Source organism: Coregonus clupeaformis, chromosome 17, assembly GCF_020615455.1.
Source record: "Coregonus clupeaformis isolate EN_2021a chromosome 17, ASM2061545v1, whole genome shotgun sequence".
Classification (NCBI taxonomy): Eukaryota; Metazoa; Chordata; class Actinopteri; order Salmoniformes; family Salmonidae; genus Coregonus; species Coregonus clupeaformis.
The window spans coordinates 39752527-39768521 of NC_059208.1; the positions used below are offsets into that span (position 1 = coordinate 39752527).

A 15995-nucleotide genomic window follows, 5' to 3' on the forward strand; every position below is an offset into this window, starting at 1 on the left:
TAATTAGTATTGCATAAGGAGGTTGTTTTGAATTACTTCTAATATATATACTTTTATTGAATTGTGTTTGTAGTCATTTATAGTTTTTGATTCATTATGATTTTCAGAAACACTCACCATCTAACGATAGTATTTTTTAATATTTATTTAATGGATAGTATAAATTACAGTATAAGACTGCCAAATTATATTATATTCATTTTACACACAATCAAATGGAAAGTAAATGAAGAGAAAAAAATAGATTTTTCTTGTGAGATTAATGACATCTATTTAAAGTTGTGCTGATGGAGGGATACACCATAGGATATACTGTGTCAGTGACTTTTTCCCCGCCTTTTTTTAATATGATATGGACTTTTTTAGCTACATTGACAAATTGTTTGTTGCACAAGATTGTTTAATACTTGTTCTCTTTATTTATGTATGTATTTATCTATATTATAATTTATTTATATAATATATTTTTCATAGATTATTAGCATGTCACCATTATGTTTTAGTTGAAATCAATAGTTTTTTGTACCCATATTGGCCTAGAAAACCTTAACTAGATTACATTTGATGACGTTTGTGATGATTTACACTTCCCAGCGTTGACATAGCACAGAAACTGACATTGTTACTTTGTACACCTTGGCTAATGTCAGCAGGCCTAGAACTTTCTATACACTTTTCTTTTTTTCTTTTTTTTTTGAAAATTGTATAATTGTAGAAATAGACACATTTAGAACAAAAGTAGCTTGCTTAATTGAAGTGGTTGATAAATTTTCTAATGTCATATACATAGAGTAAAGTATTGCAGTACTAAGACAAAAAGCAACACATTTGATGGAAAGTGCTTGGATGGACGCAAGATTAAAAAGGATATGTCATTATATATAGGGCTAGTGTAGTGTACATTTGAGAAATTGCTTATTTTGCAAATAATGTTTTTCAAATATGAATGGTTATAATAGACAATAAAATAGTATTATCTAAGTCAATAGTTTATCAGAGTAAAAAGGTTGTAGGCAAAGAATTGATATGCTACAGACAAAACTCTGTAATGCATGCCATTATTACAATTCTCTCAGCTTTTCCCCAATTGTCTTATCTGATAATAAGGGTTGCGTCAAACACATTTGGTCTCTAATCAAGCCTATCACTTTATGAGGTGTGCTGCCCCATGTTAGAGAGCCAAGAGGACTGTCGTGTAACAGTGTGAGCTAAAATGACCTGAGCCGGAATCAGTGAAGCAGAAATACTGATGGTGGCACTGAAAACGAATGTCTCTGAGGGGAGAGAAAAAAATCTATGCCTAATAGACGGTACACTGTAGCATTCTCCTCTCCTCCACTTGTTTCTATTACCCCAAGCCCCCTCTCTTTCTCTCTGTCTCTTTCTGCTGTCCATTGCAAAATTGGGACCGTAATTGTCGACATATCTCGAATCTGCTTCTCCCTATTCTTCTGTTTCCAATTCCTATGATAATGCTATTTGTAAAAGAAAATAAAGTTATTCAGAGATATAGAAAATGTATTGTTTCTCGTGAAGGACCATGATTACAGATTTGAATATTGTATTAGGGTGTATGAAGTTTTATTCCAAAAGTATTATAAACATTATTATTATTACTATGGTTATTACTATTATTCTGGTACATTGTAATCACTTTTACATTTGATTATCATTACTGTATTTATAATGTACATTGTATGTGGACAATATGTTCTTATTCTGATAACACAGTATTCTAGAAATATGTTGAGTGCAAAGTAAGCACAGGACTGTGACCTGTAGTGCTGTTACTCACCTCTATACAAGAGAAGTATTGGTATGGAATGTGCGTATGCTTTTTAGACTCACTCCTAGCATATCTAGTTGTGTTTAGATCTACACTGTGCTCTCCCCACATACTTGTTTTGTAAGGCGGTTCTATGTCATTTAAGATGACAGGCTGGGCAAATGCTACTGCTTCTTTGCAGTATTGATACCTTTTCTCAGAGCTCGTAAATGAAATGGATTTGCATTTTCAAAGTGGCTGGTCGAATCACAGTGTACATGTACTTTTCTTGGGGTTTATTTCTGTTCATGGATGTTACACATGCATTTGTTGTGTATGAATTCAGTTGTTTGAATAAAATACATTGTCTTTTGTGCAAGACTAGGTAACAGTGATGTGTACTCTACATCTATCTCACTCTCTGTCTTTCTCTCTGTCTTTCACTCTCTCTCTGTGGCCTTTCCTCTCCCTACATCTCTTAGGTGCTTATTTATAGTTGGCCCGGATTCCTCCATCCCTGTATCTCTCTTTCTCTCCCTGTGAGAACATGAACTATCACTCAATATCTGGTGGGAGGAGGCTGGTGGGAGGAGCTATAGGAGGACGGGCTCATTGTAATAGTGAAATCAATGTAACAGTATCAAACATATCAAACATTTGGAAACCACATTTGACTCCTTTCCATTTATTCCATTCCACCCATTACAATGAGCCCGGCCTCCTATAGCTCCTCCCACCAGCCTCCTCTGAGATAGAGATAGAGAGGGAGGTGGTGGGACTAGGCCAGACTGTGTCTGCAGGATCACAGATGGTCATTTAGCCTCCCAAAGAGCGTCCCAGCGTCTCTGCGATCGTTTTACTTGGTCTGTCGCAACATGCATCTCTGTTCGGCTACACATACCTGCCTCCCCTGAGCGGACCTGCACTGTCGCTCCCTGTGTGTGTTTGTGTCATCGTGCTGAGTACAGGATACGTATGAGCCAATCACCTCAGCAGTTGCGTCAAGGCTGATTAATAACCATGGGTAATGAATGAAACTGTGTGCCACATGCTCCTCCGGTGTAGCTGTGCAGTCAGCCAAGACCAATGATTCATGTTGACCCCTTGAGCTTAATACTTTCTCTCTGCATCAATGAATCTGTCCTCTCCTGCCCCCACTCTCTCTTTTTATATCTCCCCAAAATCTCTTCATACTTTGCCCTGTTTATCTAAATGCACTCCCAAAATGTTTTGTAGCATGTACCTTATCAAAGTAAATTAATATCCCTGTCTATATAAGGACACAACTCTTAAAGATAGTGTGTACTTTTGTGTACATTTTGTATAATTTAATGCAAAATGTACACAAAAGTGGGTATTAAATCGTGACTTTTACATTGTCAGTGCAAATATTCTATTGTCCTACAGTAACATATTATTATAAGTAGAATGCATCAGCTTTTCTGTGTCCCCGTCTTATAATTGTAGGACCTTGGTTTTTATATACTGACAGAGACAAAGGGAGGCGGTGGTGCAGTGATTCATCCTGGGGTGTAGGGGGCGGTGTGTGGAGTTTGGCAGCTTTTCCGACACCAACAGCTTGACATAAACCGCACCGTAGGTCAGTAGAAGTTGGAGTGCTTTGGCCTGCAAAAAGGGATATGTTAGTATAACATGAACAACAAAAGAGACTTCGTAATACTGTATTGAACACATGCTACAGTCTATAGGTGGCTCCCAGATTTCTCCCTCCACCAGCCTCCACTAATCTGGAATACCTTTAGCGAGCAGTCTACATCTTAACATAAGATTACAAGTATTATTGAAAGCAGTCTAACTTACCTGAGCTGGTAGTATTTGGTCCGGTACCAAAATGTAGTTAGTGGTGAGTTTGGTGTCCTCCCTCTGGCTGGTTGAGGTACTGCGTTCAGTCTCCTCATCGTTCACCAAGAGGGGCCTTTCCTCATCAGAACCTTCATGAACACTTGACCCCACCGCCACAGGGTCAAGGGTCATGACCTCTGTCACCAGGACAAGGTGGGACATTCTCTTCTTGAGTCTCTTCTAGGGAGTGAGTGAAAAGTAAGGGGAACCCATTAGAGTGCATTGTCTGCTAGTGCTACACAGAAACACTGAATGGTGGTCATCATTATACGTCACAAGATTGCCTTACTAGGCAATTGAAAGGCTATATACACCAAATAAAGCCCTCCGATAGGCCTAACACACAATATACAATGCTCAAATGTCTCCTATTGTCAATGTCCAGTTTCATTTCAATTTGCCTCAGACAATTCCTTATAACAGTACACAGAGATTTGTCAGTATCGATCTATGCATATTATATCCCATTGCCTTCCCTAAACAGCATGTCACTACTGAAAGCCTTGCCAAAGAGAACACAAACACAAATCAATAGAGTCGCAGAGCGAACATGGTGACATCATGATGTACGTACCTGGGCCTCGTCTCCGACAAAGCTCATCTCCTCTAGAGTTTCAGTCAGTGCCCTCAAGCAGTGGGCCGTATCCCAGTACACAATGAACAGCTGAGAGAGAACGAGACGAGACACAGGCAGGCAGGCAGACAGAAAGACAGACAGATGGTCAGAGACAAACAAACAGAAAGACAGATGGATGAATGTAATATGGACATTGTAGATGACTAAAGTTCACATTTGGTCTAGAGTGATCAACACAATGTTTAGCATATGGAGTTTCTGTAATACACATAATTTCCAATATACCATTATTGACACTCAAGGTGTGGGTCTATGGTCACTATCCCCTGGGCACACACTGGTTGAATCAATGTTGTTTCCATGTCATTTCAATGAAATTACGTTGAACCAATGTGGAATAGACGTTGAATAGACGTCTGTGCCCAACGGGTAGACTTGTTATGGATTAATCTCATACAGGTATCTGTTGATAGTGATTGATGCCAGACTGGAGGTAAGGACCGAAGACACACTGATTATTCAATGTTGTATTGATGACATTCTGTGGACACTGTGATTCTCCAGCAGCTAATAAAGTCACTGTCTTTTTGTTTTGACTTTATACGAGCCAGAACATTTGTTACTGTCTGATTAGGATATAAAAGGGCCTGTCTCAAAGAGGCCAGTTCTCTGTGCTGGGTGGTGTCTCCCTGTTGCAACTTGTAATAAACCAGATAGATTGTTGATTGACTTTATCTCTGACTGCTCTTCTCTTTTGTTCACCTGGAAAGTCCTATTTCAATTAAACTACAGAATTAATACATTGATGTATAACTTCAAAGTGTCTTGCCGTATTGATCGGTCGAAGGATCTGCTTAGATTAATATCACAAAAAACAGTAAAGGTATTTAGAAGTAACCTCAATTACAAGAAATTGAGTGTGATAAAAAGGTTTGACACAAAATGTCTGCCCTCTCAGATTGAGCTGCCTATATGTGCAGGTTACAGTAGCCTACCTGTAGAGTTCCAGTGCAGTTCTGCACCCAGTCAGCCACGCCCACTAGCAGCATATGTTGGCTCAGCCTCTCATTCACCTGGATGAGTCGCACGTCGATGTTGATGTTTATCTGTTGGAAGACCATTAAATGTTACAGGTACATCTACATTAACGTTTTTTGGTCTTAAAACTGGTTGCAGACTATAGTCCAATATCTCTATAGAATTCATGGTGTTCAATAACGAACCACATTGGTTTCAAGGTGTCTGAATATTTCACTTCAATCCTCTTGTGTGGCATATCTATGTAGTCTATTAAGCACAGATGTATTCCTATTAATATCTATGCATAATTTATGTTGCTACCACAGCTCACTAATTTTAGCACTGCGATTAAAGATTAGAAGGCATTTATATGTGGGCTACCCATTAAGACTCTACCTTTTCCTGTAGTCAAATGCCCAAAAGCGCCCTCTAGTGGCCCCATGGGTGGGATTTCATTCATATTTTTCATAATTAATGTTTAAACATTTAAACATTTTTTTAAACTGCTGAAAATCAGGTGTTTCTATGTCAAACAGGCCCTTAGCCAGCCAAATCACCAGTTGAGATCTTTATCAGCCTTGCTCCCCTCCAACACAAGGTCATAAATCCCCAGCTGTCAGCAGGGCCATAAATGACCAGCTGACCAGCTGCTCACTGCTCATTTACATTTTCGTCATTTATCCAGAGCGACATTCATCTTAAGATAGCTAGGTGGGACAACCACAGATCACAGTCATAGTAAGTACAGCTAGTAAGAGGGGGAAATGAAGTCAAGTGTGAGTGTTAATTCACAAAAGGCTTTTATTTATTTATGTTGTTCATTTAGATTTTTGGGGTGGGTGGGGTGAGGATGTGGAGCAAGAGGGGGTGCTGTGGGATTATTTTAGATACTCTTCGAAGAGGTAGGGCTTGTTTAGGTAGATGTTTTCAGAAGATGGGCAGGAACTCTGCTGTCCTAGCTTCAGGGGGAAGCTGGTTCCCCAGTCTCCCGGACACCTACATGTCAAAACCACACCAAAACTGATAACCAACTCTGAGAACTATTTTTCCAATACACAAACAAAATTACCAACTTTAAACTGGAATAGAAAAATCCATATTATACATTAGACCGGTGGAAATTTGTCCTTTGGTCTAGAGTCCAAATTGGAGATTTTTGGTTCCAACAGCCGTGTCTTTGTGAGACGAGGTGTGGGTGAACGGATGATGTCTGCATGCGTAGTTCCCACCATAAAGCATGGTGGAGGAGGTGTTATGGTGTGGGGGTGCTTTGCTGGTGACACTGTCTGTGATTAATTTAGAATTCAAGGCACACTTAACGAGCATGGCTACCACAGCATTCTGCAGTGATACGCCATCCCATCTGGTTTGGGATTAGTGGGACTATCATTTGTTTTTCAACAGGACAATGACCCAACACACCTCCAGGCGGTGTAAGGGCTATTTTACCAAGAAGGAGAGTGATGGAGTGCTGCATCAGATGACCTGGCCTCCACAATCCCCCGACCTCAACCCAATTGAGATGGTTTGGGATGAGTCGGACGGCAGAGTGAAGGAAAAGCAGCCAACAAGTGCTCAGCATATGTGGGAACTCCTTCAAGACTGTTGGAAAAGCATTCCAGGTGAAGCTGGTTGAGAGAATGCCAAGAGTGTGCAAAGCTGTCATCAAGGCAAAGGGTGGCTATTTGAAGTATCTCAAATATAAAATATATTTTTATTTGTTTAAGACTTTTTTGGTTACTACATGATTCCATATGCGTTATTTCATAGTTTTGATGTCTTCACTATTATTCTACAATGTAAGAAATAGTAAAAATAAAGAATAACCCTTGAATGAGTAGGTGTGTCCAAACCTTTGACTGGTACTGTATACACTACCGTTCAAAAGTTTGGGGTCACTTAGAAATTTCCTTGTTTTCAAAAGAAAAGCAATTTTTTTGTCCATTAAAATAACATCAAATTGATCAGAAATACAGTGTAGACATTGTTAATGTTGTAAATGGCTATTGTAGCTGGAAACGGCAGATTTTTTATGGAATATCTACATAGGCGTACAGAGGCCCATTATTAGCAACCATCGGTCCTGTGTTCCAATGGCACATTGTGTTTGCTAATCCAAGTTTATCATTTTATAAGGCTAATTGATCATTAGAAAACCCTTTTGCAATTATGTTAGCACAGCTGAAAACTGTTGTGCTGATTAAAGAAGCAATAAAACTGGCCTTCTTGAGACTAGTTGAGTATCTGGAACACCAGCAATTGTGGGTTTGATTACAGGCTCAAAATGGCCAAAAACAAATAACTTTCTTCTGAAACTCGTCAGTCTATTCTTGTTCTGAGAAATGAAGGCTATTCCATGCGAGAAATTGCCAAGAAACTGAAGATCTCGTACAACGCTGTGTACTACTCCCTTCACAGAACAACGCGAACTGGCTCTAACCAGAATAGAAAGAGGAGTGGGAGGCCCCAGTGCACAACTGAGCAAGAGGACAAATACATTAGAGTGTCTAGTTTGAGAAACAGACGCCTCACAGGTCCTCAACTGGCAGCTTCATTAAATAGTACCTGCAAAACACCAGTCTCAATGTCAACAGTGAAGAGGCGACTCCGGGATGCTGACCTTCTAGGCAGAGTTGCTAAGAAAAAGCCATATCTCAGACTGGCCAATAAAAAGAAAAGATTAAGATGGGCAGTCTGAGATATGGCTTTGTCCTCATGGTTTTTGCTCTGACATGCACTGTCAACTGTGGGACCTTATATAGACAGGTGTGTGCCTTTCCAAATCATGTCCAATCAATTGAATTTACCACAGGTGGACTCCAATCAAGTTGTAGAAACAACTCAAGGATGATCAATGGAAACAGGATGCACCTGAGCTCAATTTCGAGTCTCATAGCAAAGGGTCTGAATACTTATGTAAATAAGGTATTTCTGTTTTTTTTTTTATATAGATTTGCAAACATTTCTAAAAACCTGTTTTCGCTTTCTCATTATGGGGAACATTTTTTATTTAATCCACTTTAGAATAAGGCTTTAACGTAACAAAATGTAGAAAAAGTGAGGGGTCTGAATACTTTCCGAATGCACTGTAAAGTTTAATATTGCGATGCAAACTCAAAATTGACTACATTTCAACTCTATCTCTGACAAGGTATGGGTGTTTTCTTTTTTTAAGCCCATAACCATGTGTGTGAGGTTTATACTTTTGCTTCAAAGTAGATTTGTGTAAGACTACCAAGAAACCCTCTGAATGACCCTACTTTAGCCCAATGCAGTAAAAGGTTAAGTGCTCTCAGACTGATAAACAGATTGAACACCCACCTCCTTGTTACTATAGTGGAGGATGACGATGATGGCTGTGGTGAGTAAGATGGAGACCAGACTGACAGACAGGCAGAGGACCCAGTAGTTAGTGACCGAGAGATAGAGATGAAGAGTGGAGAACACAGCACACCATATCACCACATATAGAATCTGGAAGGGAGATAAAATGATACACAGTATAAACTAAACATAGAAGAACTAGCACTAACTCTGAACAAATACAGGACACATTAGTATAAGATCCCCAGATAGTGTATGAGATACACAGATACTGGACACTATATTGTGAATAACGTAATGGATGTAAAAAATAACAAACAACATGACCCTTGAGTTATTAATCAATACTTCGAGGGACCCTACCGGTGCCATGATGAAGTGGAAGAGAGAAGAGTTAAAGAACAGGTATCTCCTGACCGAGGGCATGTCCAGTGCTATATCCAGAGGTGTCTCAAAGTCTGCTACAGGAATCTACAGTGGAGAAACCAAAAGAACCAAACAGTGAACACATGGTAATAATGTATTCTAAATGTAATTTTCCATGCAATGGCCTTCATACTTTACCAAAATGCATTCCACATAATAAACAAGATAAGGGAAAAAGATCAGCGGGAAAAAGACAAATGCTTTGATCTGCAATATGTGTCAAGGTTGTGGTTGGTCAAAAGGTTGTAAAAGTGTGTGTGTGTGTGTGTGACGTTTAACAACAAAATAATTAACTTCACTCACTGTGTCTGTGTGAATAAGCTGTGCTCCAAAGGCAGCACTACAGCCATTCCACAAAAGTAGGTATTGCCATGTAACCCTGTGTTTTATCATAATTTATATGCCAGGTTTTGTGTGCCACAGAGCTTCTTGACCAAATAAAAAGACAGCTGATGCAAGCACACAAACCTTTGTAGTTCTATTTACAATTCATAAGCAAATTATAAAAAAATATATAATATAAGGTGTTTAGTTAATAGGTTTCTTCTCAGGATAGAAGACTCAGGACAGCCAGGGACAGCCCCTCCATCTTGACGGACGACTGACTAGCAGAGACGCTCGGCGCAGAGACGCTCGGCGCAGACAAAGGTGTAACCCTTGCTGCAGTCATTATCAATCCACAGCATTTGATAGTTTGTATTTACACAGTTTTGAGCCTCTCCACCATCACGGTCAAACCAGTCGGTAAAGTCCACCTTGGACCTGTCAGTCCACATCCACCTCCCCTCCCCAGGGCCGGATTAAGACATTTTAGGCCCCAGGGATTTTTTTATTTTTTATTTTCTCCTCCTGGCACACCCTAATGTTCTGTAAACAAATCGGCCCACAAAGATGCAATTCGTTAACTTCAGTAGCGGTGCGTGGGTAAATTTACTGGGGGGAAAAAATCCATAATATAACAAGAACAATTGTGATAATTGCATTTACATTTTAGTCATTTTGCAGACGCTCTTATCCAGAGCGACTTACAGTTAGTGAGTGCATAGATTATTTTAATTTTTTATTTTTCATACCCCCGTGGGAATCGAACCCACAACCCTGGCGTTGCAAATGCCATGCTTTACCAACTGAGCTACATCCCTGCCGGCCATTCCCTCCCCTACCCTAGACGACGCTGGGCCAATTGTGCGCCGCCCCATGGGTCTCCCGGTCACGGCCGGCTACGACAGAGCCTGGATTCGAACCAGGATCTCTAGTGGCACAGCTAGCACTGCGATGCAGTGCCTTAGACCACTGTGCCAGTCGGGAGGATCTGTCACATGATCTCAGTATATATACACCTGTTCTGAAAGGGCCCAGAGTCTGCAACACCACTAAGCAAGGGGCACCACCAAGCAAGCGGCACCATGAAGACCAAGGAGCTCTCCAAACAGGTCAGGGACAAAGTTGTGGAGAATTACAGATCAGGGTTGGGTTATAAAATAATATCTGGAACTTTGAACATCCCACGGAGCACCATTAAATCCATTATTAAAAAACGGAAAGAATATGGCACCACAACAAACCTGCCAAGAGAGGGCCGCCCACCAAAACTCACGGACCAGGCAAGGAGGGCATTAATCAGAGAGGCAACAAAGAGACCAAAGCTCCACAGCAGAGATTGGAGTATCTGTCCATAGCACCACTTTAAGTCATACACTCCACAGAGCTGGGCTTTACGGAAGAGTGGCCAGAAAAAAAGCCATCGCTTAAAGAAAAAAATAAGCAAACACGTTTGGTGTTCGCCAAAAGGCATGTGGGAGACTCCCCAAACAAATGGAAGAAGGTACTCTGGTCAGATGAGACTCAAATTGAGCTTTTTGGCCATCAAGGAAAACGCTATGTCTGGCGCAAACCCAACACCTCTCATCACCCCAAGAACACCATCCCCACAGTCGAGCATGGTGGTGGCAGCATCATGCTGTGGGGATGTTTTTCATCGGCAGGTACTGGGAAACTGGTCAGAATTGAAGGAATGATGGATGGCGCTAAATACAGGGAAATTATTGAAGGAAATGCACACTCAAGGACCAGGGAGGTTCTCCAATGCCTCACAAAGAAGGGCACCTATTGGAAGATAAAAAATAAATTAAAAAAGCAGACATTGTATATCCCTTTGTGCATGGTGAAGTTATTAATTACACTTTGGTCACTACAAATATACAGCGACCTTCCTAACTCAGTTGCCGGAGAGGAAGGAATCCGCTCAGGGATTTCACCATGAGGCCAGTGGTGACTTTAAAATAGTTACAGAGTTTAATGGCTGTGATAGGAGAAACCTGAGGATTGTAGTTACTCCACAATACTAACCTAGGCCTAATTGACAGAGTGAAAATAAGGAAGCCTGTACAGAATATATATTTTTTCAAAACATGCATCCTGTTTGCAACAAGGCACTTAAGTTATACTGCAAAAAATGTGGCAAAGCAATTAACTTTTTGTCCTGAATACAAAGTGTTATGTTTGGGGCAAATCCACATTGGTACACATGACTGAGTACCACTCTCCATATTTTCAAGCATAGTGGTGGCTGCATCATGTTATGGGTTTGCTTGTAATCGTTAAGGACTGGGGAGTTTTTCAGGATAAAAAAAGGAAACGGAATGGAGCTAAGCACACACAAACCCCTGGAGGAAAACATGGTTCAGTCTGCTTTCCACCACACACTGGGATATTATTTCACCTTTCAGCAGGACAATACCCTAAAACACTAGGCCAAATCTAGTTGCTTACCAAGAAGACAGTGAATGTTCCTGAGTGGCCGAGTTACAGTTTTGACTTAAATCTGTTTTAAAATCTATGGCAAGATCTGAAAATGGTTGTCTAGCAATGATCAACAACCAATTTGACAGAGCTTGAAGAATTTTGAAAAGAATAATTGCACAATCCAGGTGTGGAAAGCTCTTATAGACTTACCCAGAAAGACTCACACCTGTAATCGCTACCAAATGTGATTCTAACCTGAATTGACTCAGTCTGTTAATGACAAGAGACAGCTTTGGTAAGAGGTAAAGTCAAGAATATTTGCAAGGCAATGTCAACATTGGGAAACTGCTTGTATATTTCTCTGTCTCAACATGTGAAGTAATGCCCTGGCATATGTGTTTTTCTCACTTTCAATAAATTCTTTAAACTGGACCATTTCATCTGGAAAAGCATGATGACCACTTTGCACACTCTTGGCATTCTCTCAACCAGCTTCATGGAATGTATTTCAATTAACAGGTGTGCCTTGTTAAAAGTTAGTTTGTGGAATTTCTTTCCTTCTTAATGCGTTTGAGCCAATTAGTTGTGTTTTGACAAGGTAGGGGTGGTATACAGAAGATAGCCCTATTTGGTAAAAGACCAAGTCCATATTATGGCAAGAACAGCTCAAATAAGCAAAGAAAAACGACAGTCCATCATTACTTTAAGACATGAAGGTCAGTCAATACGGAACATTTCAAGAACTTTGAAAGTTTCTTCAAGTGCAATCGCAAAAACCATCAAGCGCTATGATGAAACTGGTTCTCATGAGTACAACCACAGGAAAGGAAGACCCAGAGTTACCTCTGCTGCAGAGGACAAGTTCATTAGAGTTACCAGCCTCCGAAATTACAGCTCAAATAAATGCTTCACAGAGTTCAAGTAACAGACACATCTCAACATCAACTGTTCAGAGGGGACTGCATGAATCAGGCCTTCATGGTCAAATTACTGTGGTCCTCTGTAGCTCAGCTGGTAGAGCACGGCACTTGTAACGCCAAGGTAGTGGGTTCAATCCCCGGGACCACCCATACACAAAAATTTATGCACGCATGACTGTAAGTCGCTTTGGATAAAAGTGTCTGCTAAATGGCATATTATTATTATTATTATTATACTGCAAAGAAACCACTACTAAAGGACACCAATAAGAAGAAGAGACCTGCTTGGGCCAAGAAACACGAGCAATGGACATTAGACCGGTGGAAATCTGTCCTTTGGTCTGATGAGTCCAAATTTGAGATTTTTGGTTCCAACCGCCATGTCTTAGTAAGACTGTGATATGAATGGATGATCTCCGCATGTGTGGTTCCCACCGTGAAGCATGAAGGAGGAGGTGTGATGGTGCTTTGCTGGTGACACTGTCTGTGATTTATTTAGAATTCAAGGCACACTTAACCAGCATGGCTACAACAGCATTCTGCAGCGATATGCCATCCCATCTGGTTTGCGCTTAGTGGGACTATCATTTGTTTTTCAACAGGACAATGACCCAACACACCTCCAGGCTGTGTAAGGCCTATTTGACCAAGAAGGAGAGTGATGCATTCCAGGTGAAGCATTCCAGGTGAAGCTGGTTGAGAGAATGCCAAGTGTGTGCAAAGCTGTCATGAAGGCAAAGGGTGGCTACTTTGAAGAATCTCGAATATGAAATATATTTTGATTTGTTTAACCCTTTTTTGGTTACTACATGATTCCATATGTGTTATTTCATAGTGTTGATGTCTTCACTATTATTGTACAATGTAGAAAATAGTAAAAATAAAGAAAAAGGCATTGTGAGGAAAGTGAAGGCATATTGTTTAAAAAGTCAAAGCAGTTGTTTAGCTCTTTGTATGACTCATACCTCCTATCCGGGCGCATGCAGGCTAACATCGGTCGCCAGCTGTACGGTGCTTCCTCCGACACATTGGTGCGGCTGGCTTCCGGGTTAAGTGAGAAGTGTGTCAAGAAGCAGTGCGTCTTGGCAGGTCGTGTTTCGGAGGACGCATGGCTCTTGACCTTTGCCTCTCCCAAGTCCGTACAGGAGTTACAGTGATGGGACAAGACTGTAACTACCAACTGAGGGGTAAAAAGTAGAACAATTCTAAAAGAAGAAACGAGAAGGAAATAAAAAAGTTGAAGAAAGTTATTTCTCACGTCCCTTACTAAGGGTCTGTGTGAATAAGCTGTGCTCCAAAAGGGCTGATGCTGAGCGACCGAAGGTAATCGCCTAGTTCCGCCCCAGTTCCACCCCCCTGAACACCTTCCCTTCTCCATTCATCATTGAAGTTGTCCAGAGTAACCTGTTCTCTGGGCAGCCAAACAAATCCTGCACATCCGCAGAAGCGTTGGTTGTTTAGCTATCGGGAAGAGAATTCGGCAACGCAGCCTATCTGCTCCAAAAGCATCACTACAGCCAGTCTAGATAAGGGGGTATTGCCACGTAACCCAGTGGTCATATCAACTCTGCAGATGTGTTCTTCTCATAATTTCTGTGCCAAGTTTTGGTACAGGGCTTTTTGACAACAAACAAACCACACACTGGATGTGATATTTTGGCCAACAACTTTGACTTGAGGTAAAATGTTCAATATTAACTGCGGTTCAATCTTCATTTCAATTAATTATATACTGTATACTGATTTTTGAAGAATATAACTTAGAAATGCCTCATGAGCTTAGTACACCGGTCTTATCCCATCATAACCCAAAATATAAGGATAGGCCGGGATTCATTCCGATCTGTAAGGTAATTTCCGATAAAGCCGACATGCAGCGTTTGTCTCTGTGAACACGGAAACATTGCCTTTTAAAAAGTGCATAGCCGAAAAGGGGCAATAGGATTGAATCGCGGCCTCACTCCATGGTTTATGTTTTGTTGTCATTTATGTCTTTGTAAACAAACTATTGCCTATAGCTTAAAAATATGTTTAACTATCATGTTGATCTCATGGACTAAGTCATTGCATGCAAAGCTTTATCGATGAATTTGCTTGCATTTCTCCAGCCTAGCAAATCAAGTGTTGGGGGTGCCGTTTGCTGACACACAAATTCAGGATTGTGGCTTTAGCACGTTTTTCTTCATGAAAACCTTTCAGATTGATAAAATAACAGTAGGCCTATATTTTGGTGAGACATAAGACAGTCTGAGAGAGGAAGTGAGATAACGAGCTAATCTAGTTCAATCTCCCCACACAAGTGGACAGGCTGCTTGACATAGTGAGGCGCAGCAATTGATGAGAATAAAGATTGCCAGTGGGCGCCCAGAGAGAGGAAGAGAGAGAGAGAGAGAGAGAGAGAGAGAGTGTGTTTATGTGTGTGTGTGCTCTGACCTGGAAGCCGTCCTTCTCCAGCAGAGCCCTGCAGAGCGACAGATCAAACCTGGGGCTCAGCATGGAGGAGGTTGGTACTGCCAGCACACACTGACCTGGAAGAGAGAAAAGGGAGAGGGAGAGGGAGAGAGAGATGGGGGGGAGAGTGTTAAGGTCGACAATAACACATTCTGACAGAGATTTTAACAGTGATGAAAAAGGAGAGTGAGTGTGAGAGTCAAAACATAGAGAAAGAATAAAAAAGGTATAGAGGGTAAATAAATCAAGTGGATCATTGTGAAAAGGGTTTGTTTATCCCAAAAACTTACAAAGAGGGAAAAAATAGAACAAGGAAGAGAAAAAAAACAAGAATAATGATTTGACAAAGAGCATATTTTACATGGTCAGACTCTTACCCATTGTACAATTTGATAACTACGTTACTACGCACCATTCTTCCATCTAGATGTTCTTCTGTTTTCTGGCTGGATCTTGGATGATCGTCTTAGGTCAGCTTCAACATCACTCTCATCTGAAGGCACAGAAGTCTTGTCCTCCATCTCATCCATGATGACGAGACCCTGAACGAGCAAAAACAGTCATAGAGTTGAATCAAAATTGCTGAAACCGTAATTCAGAGGAAATGAGTAAGAGCGTGAATGGCCCTGACTGTCAGCGTGAAATACACAGTGCATCTGACCACAGCAACACAGTTCCGTTAGCCTGGTCCCAGATCTGTTTTTGCTGTCTTGCCAACTCCTACAATGACTGAAAGAGTTGGCAAACCAGCACAAATAGATCTGGGACCAGGCTACTTCCGTTGCTCAAGCAGACAGATGCTTGGTCTGATTACAACACGACTTCTCAGTTGTCCCATGTGCCATAGGTTTTCAGATGTGTGTGTGATGTATACACAGTATTTGAAGTGAGTAACAACATTATA

At 40.9% G+C, this 15995-nt stretch overlaps 1 protein-coding gene across 3 annotated transcripts in view; it reads right to left on the minus strand.

The window, feature by feature from the left end:
* Nucleotides 1–1557: 1557 nt before the first annotated feature.
* The window catches only part of LOC121586356 (transmembrane protein 268), a 32620-nt gene continuing 18182 nt past the window's right edge, over nt 1558–15995 (minus strand). For all 3 annotated transcript variants that reach the window (XM_045226319.1, XM_041902975.2, XM_041902976.2), the window contains 8 exons: nt 15504–15633; nt 15074–15168; nt 8913–9020; nt 8547–8699; nt 5201–5311; nt 4203–4292; nt 3587–3808; nt 1558–3391 (listed from right to left, as the gene is read on the minus strand). In XM_045226319.1, coding sequence (XP_045082254.1) covers nt 3221–3391; nt 3587–3808; nt 4203–4292; nt 5201–5311; nt 8547–8699; nt 8913–9020; nt 15074–15168; nt 15504–15633 — 1080 coding nt within the window. In that variant the 3' untranslated portion in view covers nt 1558–3220. The remainder of the gene's footprint in view (nt 3392–3586; nt 3809–4202; nt 4293–5200; nt 5312–8546; nt 8700–8912; nt 9021–15073; nt 15169–15503; nt 15634–15995) is intronic.